The sequence below is a fragment of the Lissotriton helveticus genome, chromosome 12, assembly GCF_964261635.1.
Source record: "Lissotriton helveticus chromosome 12, aLisHel1.1, whole genome shotgun sequence".
NCBI lineage: Eukaryota > Metazoa > Chordata > Amphibia > Caudata > Salamandridae > Lissotriton > Lissotriton helveticus.
Window position 1 is genome coordinate 309,741,866 of NC_136073.1, and position 14,136 is coordinate 309,756,001.

General features: G+C 40.7%; 1 protein-coding gene across 1 annotated transcript in view; it reads left to right on the forward strand.

Annotated features, from left to right (window-relative positions):
* LOC144798021 (polycystin-1-like protein 2) overlaps positions 1-14,136 on the forward strand; it is an 849,694-nt gene that overhangs the window by 180,479 nt on the left and 655,079 nt on the right. The window contains exon 9 of the mRNA XM_078668807.1: positions 9,692-9,726. Within this exon, the coding sequence (XP_078524933.1) occupies positions 9,692-9,726 (35 nt within the window). The remainder of the gene's footprint in view (positions 1-9,691; positions 9,727-14,136) is intronic.

Sequence of the window (14,136 nt, forward strand, 5' to 3'; positions counted from 1 at the left end):
GCAGACTCTGAGTTAAGCATCCCATCATTAACGCTCTGACTTTCCAATATGTGATTAGCCCGATTAGCGCCCAACTGGGAACCGTCCCTCTCCCACAGATTGTTATTCCTAGGGACACGCAAAGAACCTCTTCGCGCCCCATCGTTCCAGGCTGAGAATTTTCAGGCCTTCAGGAGGGCGAGTAGTTCAGCCCCTCTTACATGGTGTAATACTTCTATGCACCTTCAGTCTCTCTTATACATGCATCGCCATTTATTTTAGACTGTCATCGAACAACCCCCCCTACCTGTCTTGAGGTAGAACCGCCGTGACCACCAACTGGGGCACCATAGGGTTGAAACATCGACGCTTACGCTAGGTCCAGTACTACCAGGATTCAATACCACAGAAGATAGGAATCTCTGGATTGAAATCAGCATCTGGCCTATACTACACTTGTATATATAAACTAACCTGCTTACACTGTACATATTGTTCACCACTTGAGCACCGTGCACAATTGTCACCCCTACACACTTTATATTCCTGTAAATAATTGACCTTGACAGTCTACCATTGTAATGTATGTATCATTGAATGAAGTAATTCTGATATAAATAACATCACCTAACCATCCATCTCAGTTCTTATTCGTTAAGTGCCAAGATAATTAAGTATTGATCACTTGTTCATATGATGCGTGTTTGAGAGCTTAATTTTCAGATTGCATTCAAAGTATCCTCAACTGACGGTTGTTCTACCCGACAAAGTATAAAGAAGCAGCAGGCACATCAGAGAACATCACAGCATTAAAAATAGTGGTGCAAGTCAAAAATTGCTGTACCAAAGGAGGCCCAATTGCAAGAAAATTGGTTGGTGGATTATTTTAGCCAATTGTACGTTTTAGACAGAAATGAGGTGGAGCAACTGGGAGATCTGACTCATGGATGTATCCACGATGGTGACTTCCCTCAAGCTGTGGCTATTACGTTCCAAGAGGTAGAAGACACAAAAGATAGATCCATATCTAATAAGGCCCCTGACAGGGTGGGTGCCTGTAGATTTATATGCAGTGTCAGGGGTGTTTAATACTATTAACAATAATAGTAAAGTACCTGCTTTTTCCTTGCATTAAAATGCCAAAATTGCTTAAAAAGGACATCTTCGGTTTTGTCAAATCTGTCAGAAAGGTCTGATTCAAGCAGTTTATCATCATAAAACCTCTATATCCCTACTGGCATCAATGTTAGGATGACATTTTGGAAAGTTTGAAAATATGGAAATGTATTAGATAGAGCAAGTCATTATTATTGTTATTAATTCCTGCTGCTTCTCTACTTTGATTACAATCATCAGTGCCATTTCTAGTCCAATTGTACTGGGCGTGGTAGCAGAATATCATTGTCAGAATATTTTCTGACATTAATAATGTATCTCACGTACTATCAATAATAGACAAAGGAACACCTAATTGGACAATATTTTTGCAAAAGGCATTTAGGGCGCAACATTTATGTCAGTCAACGCTTCTATGAAAAATATCCTGACATGAAATCGTGTACGGTCACTTGTGGTCATTTCTTTGGGTGGTTTACACACTGCTTTAGGTTAAACATAAAATACCTGTTTGCCACTTTGAAACAGAGTTCATTACTCCAAAAAAGAGGCAAGAGTTTACTAAGGTCGCGAAAAACATTCCACTCTCTGCCTCCTAGGTTATTTGTCACTTCTGCTGTATGTTTCTCAAATGTTTCAGTATAGGTTAGATTACCCACCACAGAACTTTTACATTTCATAAGTGATTCAGAGTCACGTGTAAGTGATGTTTGAGATCAAAAGTAAAGTTCCGAATTATTTAGTCAACATTTCATAAACTCTCAAGACATCATTGTCAAACATGTACATCATCTCCCTGCTGCAATGGGAACGTGGGTCAAAAACCTGTCCATTCAGCCATATCGGATATCCCACCAGATGGTTGCAACCTCAGCTTAAAAATCGGGGACTCGGCTTTGTGAAAGCGATAGCACTAACTGGCCTGTCCCCTATTACCTGCAAAGAACTCATGAGTCCACATATTGAATGGTTTGAAGATTTACTTAACTGCAGTCATGTTCCACCCCTTTAGAAACTCATCTGGTGATATCCTACTGATCTCTTGGACTTTACCTCGGCCTGTTCCATAATCCTACTAGATTTAACCATCTGGAGAGGGGACTCCCAGAACACCTACGCTCAAGGAATTGTAGGAAGCATAGACAATCTGAGCTACTCACAATTGTAAAAAACGTACATATGTTTTACAAACGTACATATGTGTTAAAAACTTACATGCGCCTCAAATTGATGTCCCCATTAAATCCCTAAACTTTATATCATCAGGGGGCAAGCTCGTTATAGGTTAGATAGGAACCTCATCACACAGAACACATTGACCATAAAAAGGACGAAACATCTCCTAATTCTTCAGGTTCCTTAGTCAAGAATCGAACAAGAGGATGACTTCCTTTATGCCTTTAAATATAAGAGCCTGCCCACCCCTGAAGAACCCTGGCCATCCTGAAACTGTAGCTCCTAATCACTACTGCTGTAGTGGACAAGGTTGAAAAAGAAAGACAAACCATCCAAAGAAAGGCGCAACAAATGGTTCTGGGTGCTTGCAAGATGTTTTGCTCTTGAAATGTGGATATAGAACTTTTTAAAGCCACTGCAAGTGGCTTCTGATAGAACTGCATGTCACTTTCAGAATAAAGGCTACAACTTAGCTATATGCAGAGCAAAAAGTGATACTTGCACAAACGCGTTGTTGAAGGCATTAAAACTCTACTGGTTACCAGTAAACATGTTTCTGACTAGTGTACCAAATGTGGCACTCTCACAAAAACTATGCGACAACCTGATGCAAATCTTCAGTGACAACACTGCAATTCTCAGGGACTCCCTGAGACTGGCAACTGCACCTCAGCATGACCTCAGTGCTCTAGTCCCCAGCAGACACACATTGTTGAGGTTTTTTATCAGTCACAGTGGATACTGTGAAGAATAAACTAAAACATTTTGGACCGCACTCATACTGATGTTAAAAAATACATATATAAACCTGTGTAAGGCAATCATCACACTGATCACCATTAGGTATTCAGTTGGAAAGATAATTCTAAAATCTCAGTTCACACTTGGTGGAATTTTGTTTGCGATGAACATAGGATTGCTATCGCTTCATCCTCTTCTATCCCCCTGAAAATTAAATCCGATCTCCTTTGGCTCCCTTTTACTTCTTATCTTTCTTCCAACTCTCTTCCTTGAATGACTCTTAGTTTTCCCACTCACTCCTACCTTCCCCTATCTTTCCTCTCCCCTTCCCTCTTCTGCCTTTTCTTCCTTTTCTTTTTTATTTTTTCCTCTTCTCTTTTCTATTCCACATATCTCCCCCCTTTTCCTTTCTCCTTCTCTCCATAACCTTTTTAATATTAGTTTGATTACTCATTGCATATGTTTTGTAATCCTTCTTCATGTTTTTATTCATCCACCTATTTATGACATATGTATTGTATTTAATCCAAAATGCTAATAAAACTTTCTTAAACAAAACAAAAAAAAAAGGTATTCAGTCGGACCATAATGCCTGAGACTGGCTTCAAAAAATGTAAACATACCTTTAAAAGCTGCTGCTCCAGCAATCGACCATCAGCCATGTAATTCATTTCCCAAATCCTAATTCTTTGTATCAGGATGAGTAATTTCATTGCTTTTTGCGCATATAAATTATACTCTCGTGCACAAACTTATTTGTTAATGATGCCAACAATGTATCAAGAACAGTTACTAAAATGTGAGTCCCCAGGCAAGTTATCTAAGTCCCAGCACCTTTGCTTTAGGTCTCAACACACAGAGATGTGTGCGCACAGTCTCTTATGCACACACACTTTGGCATACTATTTGTTGGTAACTAAAGCACTGTGTGTCAGAGCGCTGTGTTGATGCACCCCAAAAACTTATATTGCAAAGAAATCACAATTAAATATATATGTTTCTTCTCCCCTAAAGAACGTGAGGTGTTTATATAGGAGTATTTTACTTGTATAAAAACATACATACAGACTCATGTGCAGGTCCACGCCCCAGTAAAACACAGACACACACACGGACGCACGCACACAAGAACGCACACACACACGCCCGCCGCCCCCACCACCACCATCTGTTGGTAGAAATCTAGAAAAATATTTTGCCAGCAAAAAGAAAAAAAAGCCTTTTAGTGTCTCAAAATTACTAGGCAGAGATAAGCCTCAACCATTACTTCAGCAGACCCTATTAAGCTCAGCACATTCCATCACTGTTGCAATTTCCCTAAAAGCAGATTTGTGAACGTAGGTAAACACCTAATAACATTTCAAATTCAAATCAAAGTTGTTAATATTAGAGATAAAACACGTACTTATTGCTTCACTTAGAGAATGTATCAGAGCACTTAGATCTAGCAGCAAACAGGCCTAGAGTTTTCGAAATGTTATCTATTTGATTATGAGGAGTCGTACATGATAGAAACATGACATAAGACGTGGATTAAATACAAGCAAAATAATCCTTGTTAGCACCGTCAGACATTCAAGATGCTGTTTTCGCAGCAGAGAGAACTGGAGCACGTCTCTTGATAGCGGTATAAATACTTTATATCGTTGTTAGCCGGTGCACAGAATCAGCGCCTCCCTCATTTCACAGAACTGGTGTGCTAAGAGTTTCTGAAACTGAATTACTACCCTTTATTAAAGTCAAGAAGCACAGTACATTCTGCCACAGGACTCCCCGCGGGCGCTCGGTAGTGCCTTCAGTTTTCTGGAAACACATTAAGGAAATGAATGTACCTGCATCAACTAGGGCACAGGCAGCACATTATGAAAGGCGGAATTTACACTCATTTAAAATGCCAAACTATGTATGTTACATCTTGGTCGAGTAGAGCCTGGCGTTCAGAACTCATGGTCGGGTGGCAGTAAGTCAGAATATACAAGCTGGGTTGGACTGGGTCAGAAAATAGGCCCGGGCGCCAAAATAAAAGTGGCTCCCATTAGTGAATCAGCTAGCTAAAAAAAGGCCCATGTTTGCAAAATGGGTCAGGTTTGAACTTGTAAAAACATGTTGTGTAAGTGTTTTGCAAGGTATGGAAAACTGCATGGATTTGAGATTGCTGGTAATTTCAGGAAACTCAAAAGCAAAAAACAGACCACTACACCATAAAACAGTCCCACACACAGCAAGAAAAGGGCTGCACGCTGACCTGTCTGCCCAGCCCTAACATTATTGCTTGATTGCCCTATTGGTCTGTAAACAGGTATAGTGTAAATAAACAACCAAAGTTGGAATTCATGGGAAGAACACACATAGAATTAACTAGATACATCCTTTCAAATAGCATTTTGTTTTGTCATTCCTCTCGTAAACCTTTATTGTTGAAAAAGCAGTCTATGTTCAATTCCAAGATCACATCGAAGCTAACCACCACATGAACAACTAATAGTCTGGCTTCAGATCATGCTGCAGCACAGAGAACGCCATCTTACATATCATAGACAATGCCCTCTTACCGCACATGAAGATGTCCCCTTTTTGCTGATCCTGGTGGACCTCTTAATTGCCTTCAACACAGTCGGCTATCCTACCCACATACACAACCTCAAGTCGCAAATGGGATTCACCAGCAGTGTCCTTCACTCTTTCTTCTCCTATCTTTCCAACTGATGTCAGTTTGTTCACATGGGCACCTCCAGGTCTCAAAAGCTCCCTATTTCATGTAGAGTCCTCCAGGGTTCCATACTCTCTCATGCCATCTTTAACCTCTACATGAAGCTGCTTGGTGCTCTACTCACATATGACAGCATCAAAATTGACCAATATGGTGATGATACACAACTTGACTTGAAAGTCTCCTCTTCTTCAGACATCTGTTAGGTAACTTCTTTTCAACATCCAAGACCTCAAACAGTGCTTACTAATCAGCCAGACCTGACTGTGAAGCACACACCTGAAGCTTGACCAAACTAAGACAGAATTTCTGTTATTTGCCAAGAACCACAAACAAGATACAATACAAATCTTGCTGAATGACGTGAACCTTGATGACTTCTAACCCTAACTCTCACCGAATGCCAAATTATTTGGATTCACTCTTGACATCAGCCTGTCTCTCAAGAAATACATTGCCAAAAAACAAAGGCGACCTGGTACCAGCTCTCTCTTCTAAATAAAATCAAACCATTTCTCCTAGAAAGCGACTTCAGAATTGCTGTTCAAGCACTTGTACTCTCACATCTGGATGGTGGTAATGCCCTACTCCATGGCCTCCATGACTCCACATTGGCACCCCTTAGTAGCGTTCTACAGAACACAGCACATCTCATCCAGGGCCTGAAGAAATATGAACACATCACCTGCATCCTGAGGGACCTCCAGTGGCTCTCCTTGTCGGCCCACACTGTCATCAAAACCAATTGCATCTGTCATGAAGCTGATGACTCATGGAGAGTTTTTGGCTGCAACTCAGTCCAGTGGCCCATGTTTTTATTGTCTTAGTCTACCAGAGATATGGGCAACCCCTTCCAGGAGCCACATTGCTGCTGACATTAGGAAGCGGCTAATCAGAATGCTTCTCCCAAAAAAGGCCCGAAAGGAGAAAAAAGTCTGAAGGCAAAAAAACTCAGAGTGGACATGGAAGTCCCAGACTTGAACGCTACCCAATGTTGACCAGGACTCGAGGCCAGAGTCACCACTGGAGAAGAAAAGATCCCTCCAGAAGAATTCCAAGGAGGGACCTGAAGAGGACTGGAGGAGCACATCAATCCAGAAGTAAGATGATTGGATGAGATCTCGCAAAGCCCCAGGTGAGAACTGCCACTCAATTAGGAGCACTGGAGGAGGACTGCAGGTGTACACAGCATCTTGCAAAGCAAGGGATGAACCAATTCCTCTCCTCATATAGGCCAAAGGAATAGGAAATACTTAAGAGCCCATGTTGGTTTGAGGAAAAGGTTATAGACTGCAATACTGTGACAACCATCTTGAATTTGGGAAAATATTATTCCTCACAAATCCTCGCAAGGTTTTCTGGGAGAGTGAAAGGACTGGAAATATGGAGTCGCTGATGGTGTCTCCAGATAGAGCCCTCCCAAGGGAGAGTTTAGATTGAGAACACAGAGGCCCATTCACAGATTCCCAGCTCTGCGGAAGCCATGCGTCCCTCTCACCCGAGGTAGGCTCGGGACGCTGAGAGCAGTCATACAGCATCATTTAAAAAATCCATCAAAACAGCACCCCAATTACCTTGCAGATGAGCTTACCATCTCTGGTGGTTCTTGGCACACCCGCAGTGAGCACACTATCAGACTGCAGACTAAGAAATGTAAAAAAATAAATAAACAAGACAACATGCCTTTTCCATCTATGCACCCACAATCTGGAACTACCTCCCTGTATCCATAATGACTGCACCAATATAGCAAAGTGTAGAAGACTTACCTCTTTAAAGGACACTACATCACAATGCATTAACTATTCACAAGTGAGCTTCCTTTCCGGTTACTCGCTGAATTTAAGTTTCCCTTTGACCATGTACAGAACTCGCTGCCTTTTGGCTAGGTCTGTGCTATAGAAATAAGATTGTCAAACTACATACATACATAGAGGAGGCATAATTAATCGCTTTAATATCGGTATTTTTGTGTCAAGGAGTAATGTGGAATTACCTAACTTACTCCAATTAATCCATTCACACTCGGGCCTAGCTTTTTTAAATCTGTGCCACACAGCCCCACTTCCTTATGCTTCTATCATCACTCAGTGAGTTGATGTTGAGATGCACATTTCATGATGCATGCCAAGATAAAAGAAAACCATGTTACATTAATGGTAGAATGCTTGACATGGCAGGTCTGATGATTCCAATGAATATAAAACGCATTAGCAATGCCAATAGGTCTTGCTTATTATTTATGTTGTACAACTGTTAGTTGTTTTTTTTAATGTTAAAAGAGAATGATCTTGTGTTGCATGTTAATTATTTGTACAATATGGTTAGAATATAATAGATACATGTATTGACATGCAACATTAGCATAGAAATAATTAATGGATTGTAAGATTTTTGTTAATTGAAAGCAAATGAACATGTATTTTTATAATTAAGAATAAAATGGTCCTACTTTTGTTTTAATTGTGCAAATATGCACATATGGTAAGGAGGTATGAATGCTGGGTAGGTATAATAGATGAATGTGGTAGTTTGTTATTGTAGTTTAGGTATGCTGGGCAGGTAAGTTTGGTAGGTGTGCTAGTTTAAGCAGGATACAGTAGGTTTGATAGGTAAGGTGTGTTAGGCAATTAAATATAGAATGTTAAGCATGGTATGTATGGTAGGGAAGCATGTTGTGAGCAGGGTAGTTAGGTGTTGTAGTTTAGGTATAGTAGGTTAGGTAGGTATGTTCAAGAGATAAGGGATGTATGTGTTGCAGGTAGACGAGATATTGTGGGCTAGTTATGGTAGGTTAAGTGTAGTAGGTAGGTTCAGTAGTTCAGGTACAGCAGACATGCTAGGTTAGGTATGCTAGGTTCGATAAAGTAGGTTGGGTATGGCAGGCAATTAGGTATGGTTGGTTAGACATGGTATGTGTAGTAGGTAGGTATTCAGCGAGGTTTGTTAGTCTGTACGGTAGGTAGGTAGGGGTTATAGGTATTAAAGGTTAGATCTAGTAGGTTAGGTAAGTAGATATAGTTGGTATGGTAGGTTAGGTACAATAGGTAGATATGGAATGAAAGGTGTTGTACGTAGATTAGGCAGGGACCTCTTAAGGTTTTTGGGGCCATGGGCCAAACATATTTTGGGGGCCCCTGTTCGAGATAATTTTTAATTTCTGATCCAACTTTAGCTCTTTCGTGCCCTCAGCATTTAAAACAATCTGTTTAAGAATTATTCAATGTCATCAGGGCAAGTCTCACTGCAGAACAGAACTGGCTCAAACTAGGGGCCCCTGAATGGCAGGGGCCTGGGCGAGATCCCACTTTGCCCCTGCCTTAAAATGTCTCTGGGATTAGGTATTGAAGTTATTTATTTTATGGTAGGTTAGGTATGGAGGGATGGTAGTTAAGTTTGCTAGCTTGGTTCTGGTAGATAGGTACTGTAGTTTAGCTATGGTAGGTATGATAGATTATATATGGCAGGTAGACTGTCTCTCTACACTGAATGTATGAGGTAAACAGTTAAATGTGTGATGAAAGTGTAATTTTCAGATATAAAGTAGTCCCTCATGGTGTGCAATGGAAGGCAGAAAATGCATCAAACTGCCACAGTGAGGTGAGGGGTGGTGAGAGGGAAATACTGCTGCCGCTAGCATCACAGCTGCCTTAATGTTCAACATATAATGCCCATAGGCAGCTACCACACGTTATGGGCCATGTGGTTGGGTATGGAGCCGGTGGCCTCCTGCAGCCACTGGGAAAGTCCCACTGCCTGTTTCAAAATGAGGCCCATGGGATTGGCTAGTGATTCTGAAATATCTCATTGGAATCATGCCGGTTTCGATGAGTTTTATTTAAATGTGAGTGACCCTGTCTTTTCTCATGCTGCATACCTAGTGTTCTGTGGTCTATCGTCTGTATAACTTTGCATAATTTATAAACTGCACAGTTTGATCATTTTTTATTTATTCTACATTCTCTCCAGGTAGCCAAAACAGTTCCAGCGAAAGCAAGGACAGTGTGAGTACAATTAGAGGTTGGTCTCTGAAAAAGTAGCAATGCAGTAATGAATGAGAGCCATTTTAATGTTATAAAAAATGTATTGTACATGGCTGTGTGTGTGTTTTTGTGTGTTCGTCTGTCTGTCTGTCTATTTGTGTTTATAGATGTACCTGTCGGCACTTTAGAAAAAGAATATATAGTTACACCATTGGGGGGGGGGGTCTATAAATGTGGTCATGCAATTTATATTATTTTGCTGAATTTGAAATAATGATACACAGGCCGTGAAATTATGCAGCACATAGTGCTAATTTCTAGGGCACAGACAGAATATATATTTGACAGTCTTTGTACAATTCTGCTGCCAATAAATGTATTCATCAGTGGGTGCTACTTTATATGGCAATCCATTTAATTTCTTTTTTATATGTCATTCATTATAATAGATACAAATAAATAATTACATCTTCTTTTGGGCAAGCTGGTCGGCTTGAATGTTTTAGGATATTAAGGGGCCAATTACGATGCAGCCCGGAAAGGCTTTGACCAACGGACGGAGCCTTCCTGGCCGCATCATAATGGGCTGCTTGGTTTACTTTCCCACCGCCACCTTACAATGCTGGTGGTCAGAAACTAAACAAGCCGGTCATTCCGGCTGGCTTCCGACAGGCTCAAGGAGCCCGTCGACCATTCAGAACTGGCTCGTAATCCCAAAGGACCTTTCCTCCCTTGGGATTAAGATGCACGGTTTACGGCATAGCTTCCATGCCGGCCTGTCCGACATGGAAATCTTGTCGGAAAGTGTGTTTGGGGGCCCCCAGCAGTGCCCCCTTGGGTGCGCTGCCTCCAGTTGGGGGCCGAGGGGCACCCCTGTTGATCCCTGCAACCCCTGGCAGGCACCTTGAGGTCCCTGTCATGGTGTGCAGTGATGAACAGCACCTCCCATTTCCCTATGGGACCATGTATTACTGCCGGTTTACGTCCATAATGTATACTCCCATAGGGAAATGCAGGAATGCGACCGAACAATTGCATCCTAATGAGGGGGTCAGGACTGCCGACCAGAGGTCGGTCGGTCCCAGGACGGAGTTGGTGTCGGGCGGAAGCAATTCTGCCCATCGAAATCGACCTCATAGTGTTTCCAGAATTAACTGCCTAAATAATGTGATTTGATAATCTGCTTTACTCCTGCCTAAATGGATACATTAATGATAATTAAGGATAATTGCTATTATCCTGTTATTTATTTTCATAGCCATCTTTATTCTCTCCTAATGTACATTTTAATTGCCCATAAGCACTCTTTCACAATTCACAGTTGTAGATAGGCGTGAACTTTGTTCTTCCCTAACAAAATTACGAAAAAGGTGTGAGGTATGTGGTGAGTGACTGCCTTGCTTGTAACGGTCGTAATGGCACTGCAAAATGTTTATTTTATTGAAATCAGCTGTTCATGTGGCAGTTGAGGAATTATAACGCAAATCGCTAACTATTCAATGTTTTTGTAGACTTACATATTTTAATTGCTCTTAAAGTTAACCTTTACAATTAGTATTTCCAAATGTATATTTCGATTTTAACAGTTGTCTTCACACTTTTTATACTATGCCCCCTTCTTAATAAAATACTTACGAAAAATAGCACCCGGTTAGCTGCACTTTTGAAGAACCATTAGCAAAGTCAATCGACCTGGCCTTTAATGGCAAACCATGGAGCTACTGGCTTTAGCAGTGCTGTGTGTGTTAATAACAAAGATCAAAACCATTCAAAGATGGCCTCCCACTTGTGTACACACATTGGTGCCCATCTTTAAATGTTTTGGAGTGTTCTACAATTATTTATCAATCCAAAAATGGCCGGTGCATAAAAGCAGACCTTTGACCATCTTGAATGGTAAAAAAAAAAAATATATAGCATTGCAAAACCTTTTTTTAAAAATGGCTACGGGCGAGTGTGCACAGACAGGTGGCCTCCAATTCAAATACAGTATTTAAAACTCCATTCAAAAATACCTGCTTGTTCATGTGCACGCACCCCACGCTGAATGGCTTTTGATGTGCTTTACTATTAACTATAATGATGAGCTTAATTTTAAGATGGCACAGCTAACAGTGAAGATGGGGAATGCAGCGCATTTCAAGCAGCCACAGTGATTTGGGAGCAATTCCTGGAGAACTGCCAGACCCTTGCAAAACCCCAAAAATTATGTTTGAAAGGGGGGGAAAAGGTTTTTGGAAGAGAGTGCTCACATTGTCCCACCAGTACTGAACTGAAGAGTCTCTATGTATGTTGGATGTGCACACTGTGCACAACCCAAAGGCCATTACTCAAGCAGAGGAGAGTCAACGGTTGAAGTGCGTTGACCCTCTGCCTCGTGTATGCTGTAATGGGTGGAAGCAAAGTGTGAATGATAATTTAACAGGCTAATGGATGAAGATTGCTGACCAAAAGCCCCTCTTTGTATGTATACTATAGAGTATTCTTCCCAAAAAAAATAGCCTGGCAGGAGAGCTAAAACTGTCTCAAGAGAAGGCATAAAAACTAGTCAGTGTGACTCCTGCTCTAGCTACAAATGAACTGTTCAGTTTAAGCCAACGCATGCTTAATACAGTCCCAGTGACGCTAATGGGGTAGCCCAGTGGGAACATTTTGCTAAAGATTTTGTTTCTATAACTTAATAGCAGTTTTTTTCGCAAGCTGATTATTCCAATGGGTTTTATCGTCTAATATTTAACGATAAAAAGGATGCTCCATTTCTGACCATACAATATGTTATGAACTATCAGAAGGGTTCTGCAGAAATAGAAATTTGTCCTGGTAAGAGAACATTAGCTATCAGAGCCTTCAGCCATTATTTCTGAGCATACCATTTGGTAGAGGCACCCATAGCCTGTATGTTTTTCATGCTAATATTATGCACATTTTTGTTTAATTTTGATTTGATGATTACTAACGCATACAGCAATGTGGGACATCAGTGCGAGAGCTTGTGCCCAAGAGCTGGACCAATGTAATTTGAGATCTTTATTTAGCCGAATGGAGAACCCATGGGCAATTTAGTGGATTTCCGGCTTGGCATGCATAAATGCAAAGATGATTTGTGGGAACAGATAGGACCTCAGCGAGACCCCAACAATCTATGTTAATTCTTGGGCAGAAATTGAGGTCACGCAAAGTATAGATTAATTCTAACTCAACAAGTGCAAAGGAATTGAGCATATATGGGAAGAGGCCGGTACCAGCATCAACACTGAGGAAGGATCCGGGATCTTCAATTTATATAGTCTATGATCTCCTGTCTTACAAAAAGACCTAGGCAGGTCATAGTCAATTGAGTTAGTTGAATGTTGTATAAAGGTGTCTAATGGCACACATCATTTTCCGAAAGAGGCTGGGCCTATGACTAGAAGTGGTGCTCAGATACATGAGTTCACGAACCGCAAACACATAGATGGACTTAACCCACTTCCATTTTAGAAACATTTGAATATCAGTCTAAAAAGATAAACATGTTGTTTAAGTTAGCAGAAACCAATCATACAATGTCAGTTGGGTCATTTTTTATTTACGCCAAATTGTCTTTAAGAATAAAAAAATAATGAATACAGCTTTTTTTCTATTATTCTTAATTAACAGAAATGGATCTATTTACATCAATATGACATATCTAATTATCTGTCATATGGTTTTGTGTCATGTAAGATCACACAACACCATTTGTATATTTAATTACAGGCAAGAATATGGATTTAAGAGTTATTTCGTTTTTTAAAATCTTGGTAGGGTTTACTTTTAAAGTGGATGAAGACACTGCTTCCGGGTTTGACTTGGAGAGAGCTGAAACTTGTAGTCATAGAGAAGAGGTTTAGGTGGAGGACAAAAAAGGTGCTGTATTTATTAATATTGTTATATGGTTTAGTTTCCATGTCCAAATTTGACATCTTCGGGCAATGCCCAGTGGAGTGTGTTTTTTAATATATATGTTGTGTGTGTGAGTGTATAGTTGTTTAGTAGTATATGTTATGCAAAAGGTTGTCATGGGGTGCAGCGAGATACATTTTCTCCTAGGATTTAGGTCACTTGAGTTTAAGGAACCTACTTGGGATGGGAAGTGGTAGAAGTATTCCAATAAAGGATAGCCACAGGAAGGTGCTCAAACCCTAGCTTTGCCCTTATCACCCCTGGCACCGCCCTGTCTTCTCCATTTTCTTTCCGCTGTTTGCACTCCTTACCCATTCAAGGCAGCACAAACCAGGTTTTTAAGGGGTGAAGGATGGGAAAAGGTGTAAACCCTTTCATGTAATCAGCAACACAGTGTATATGTACTGTTGCTCCTTCAACACTTGGCATTTTGATGACATGTATGAAGAGAGATCACTTAGCCAAAGAGCTAGATTTTTTCTAAAGGTGTCAAGTGGGGCATTACTT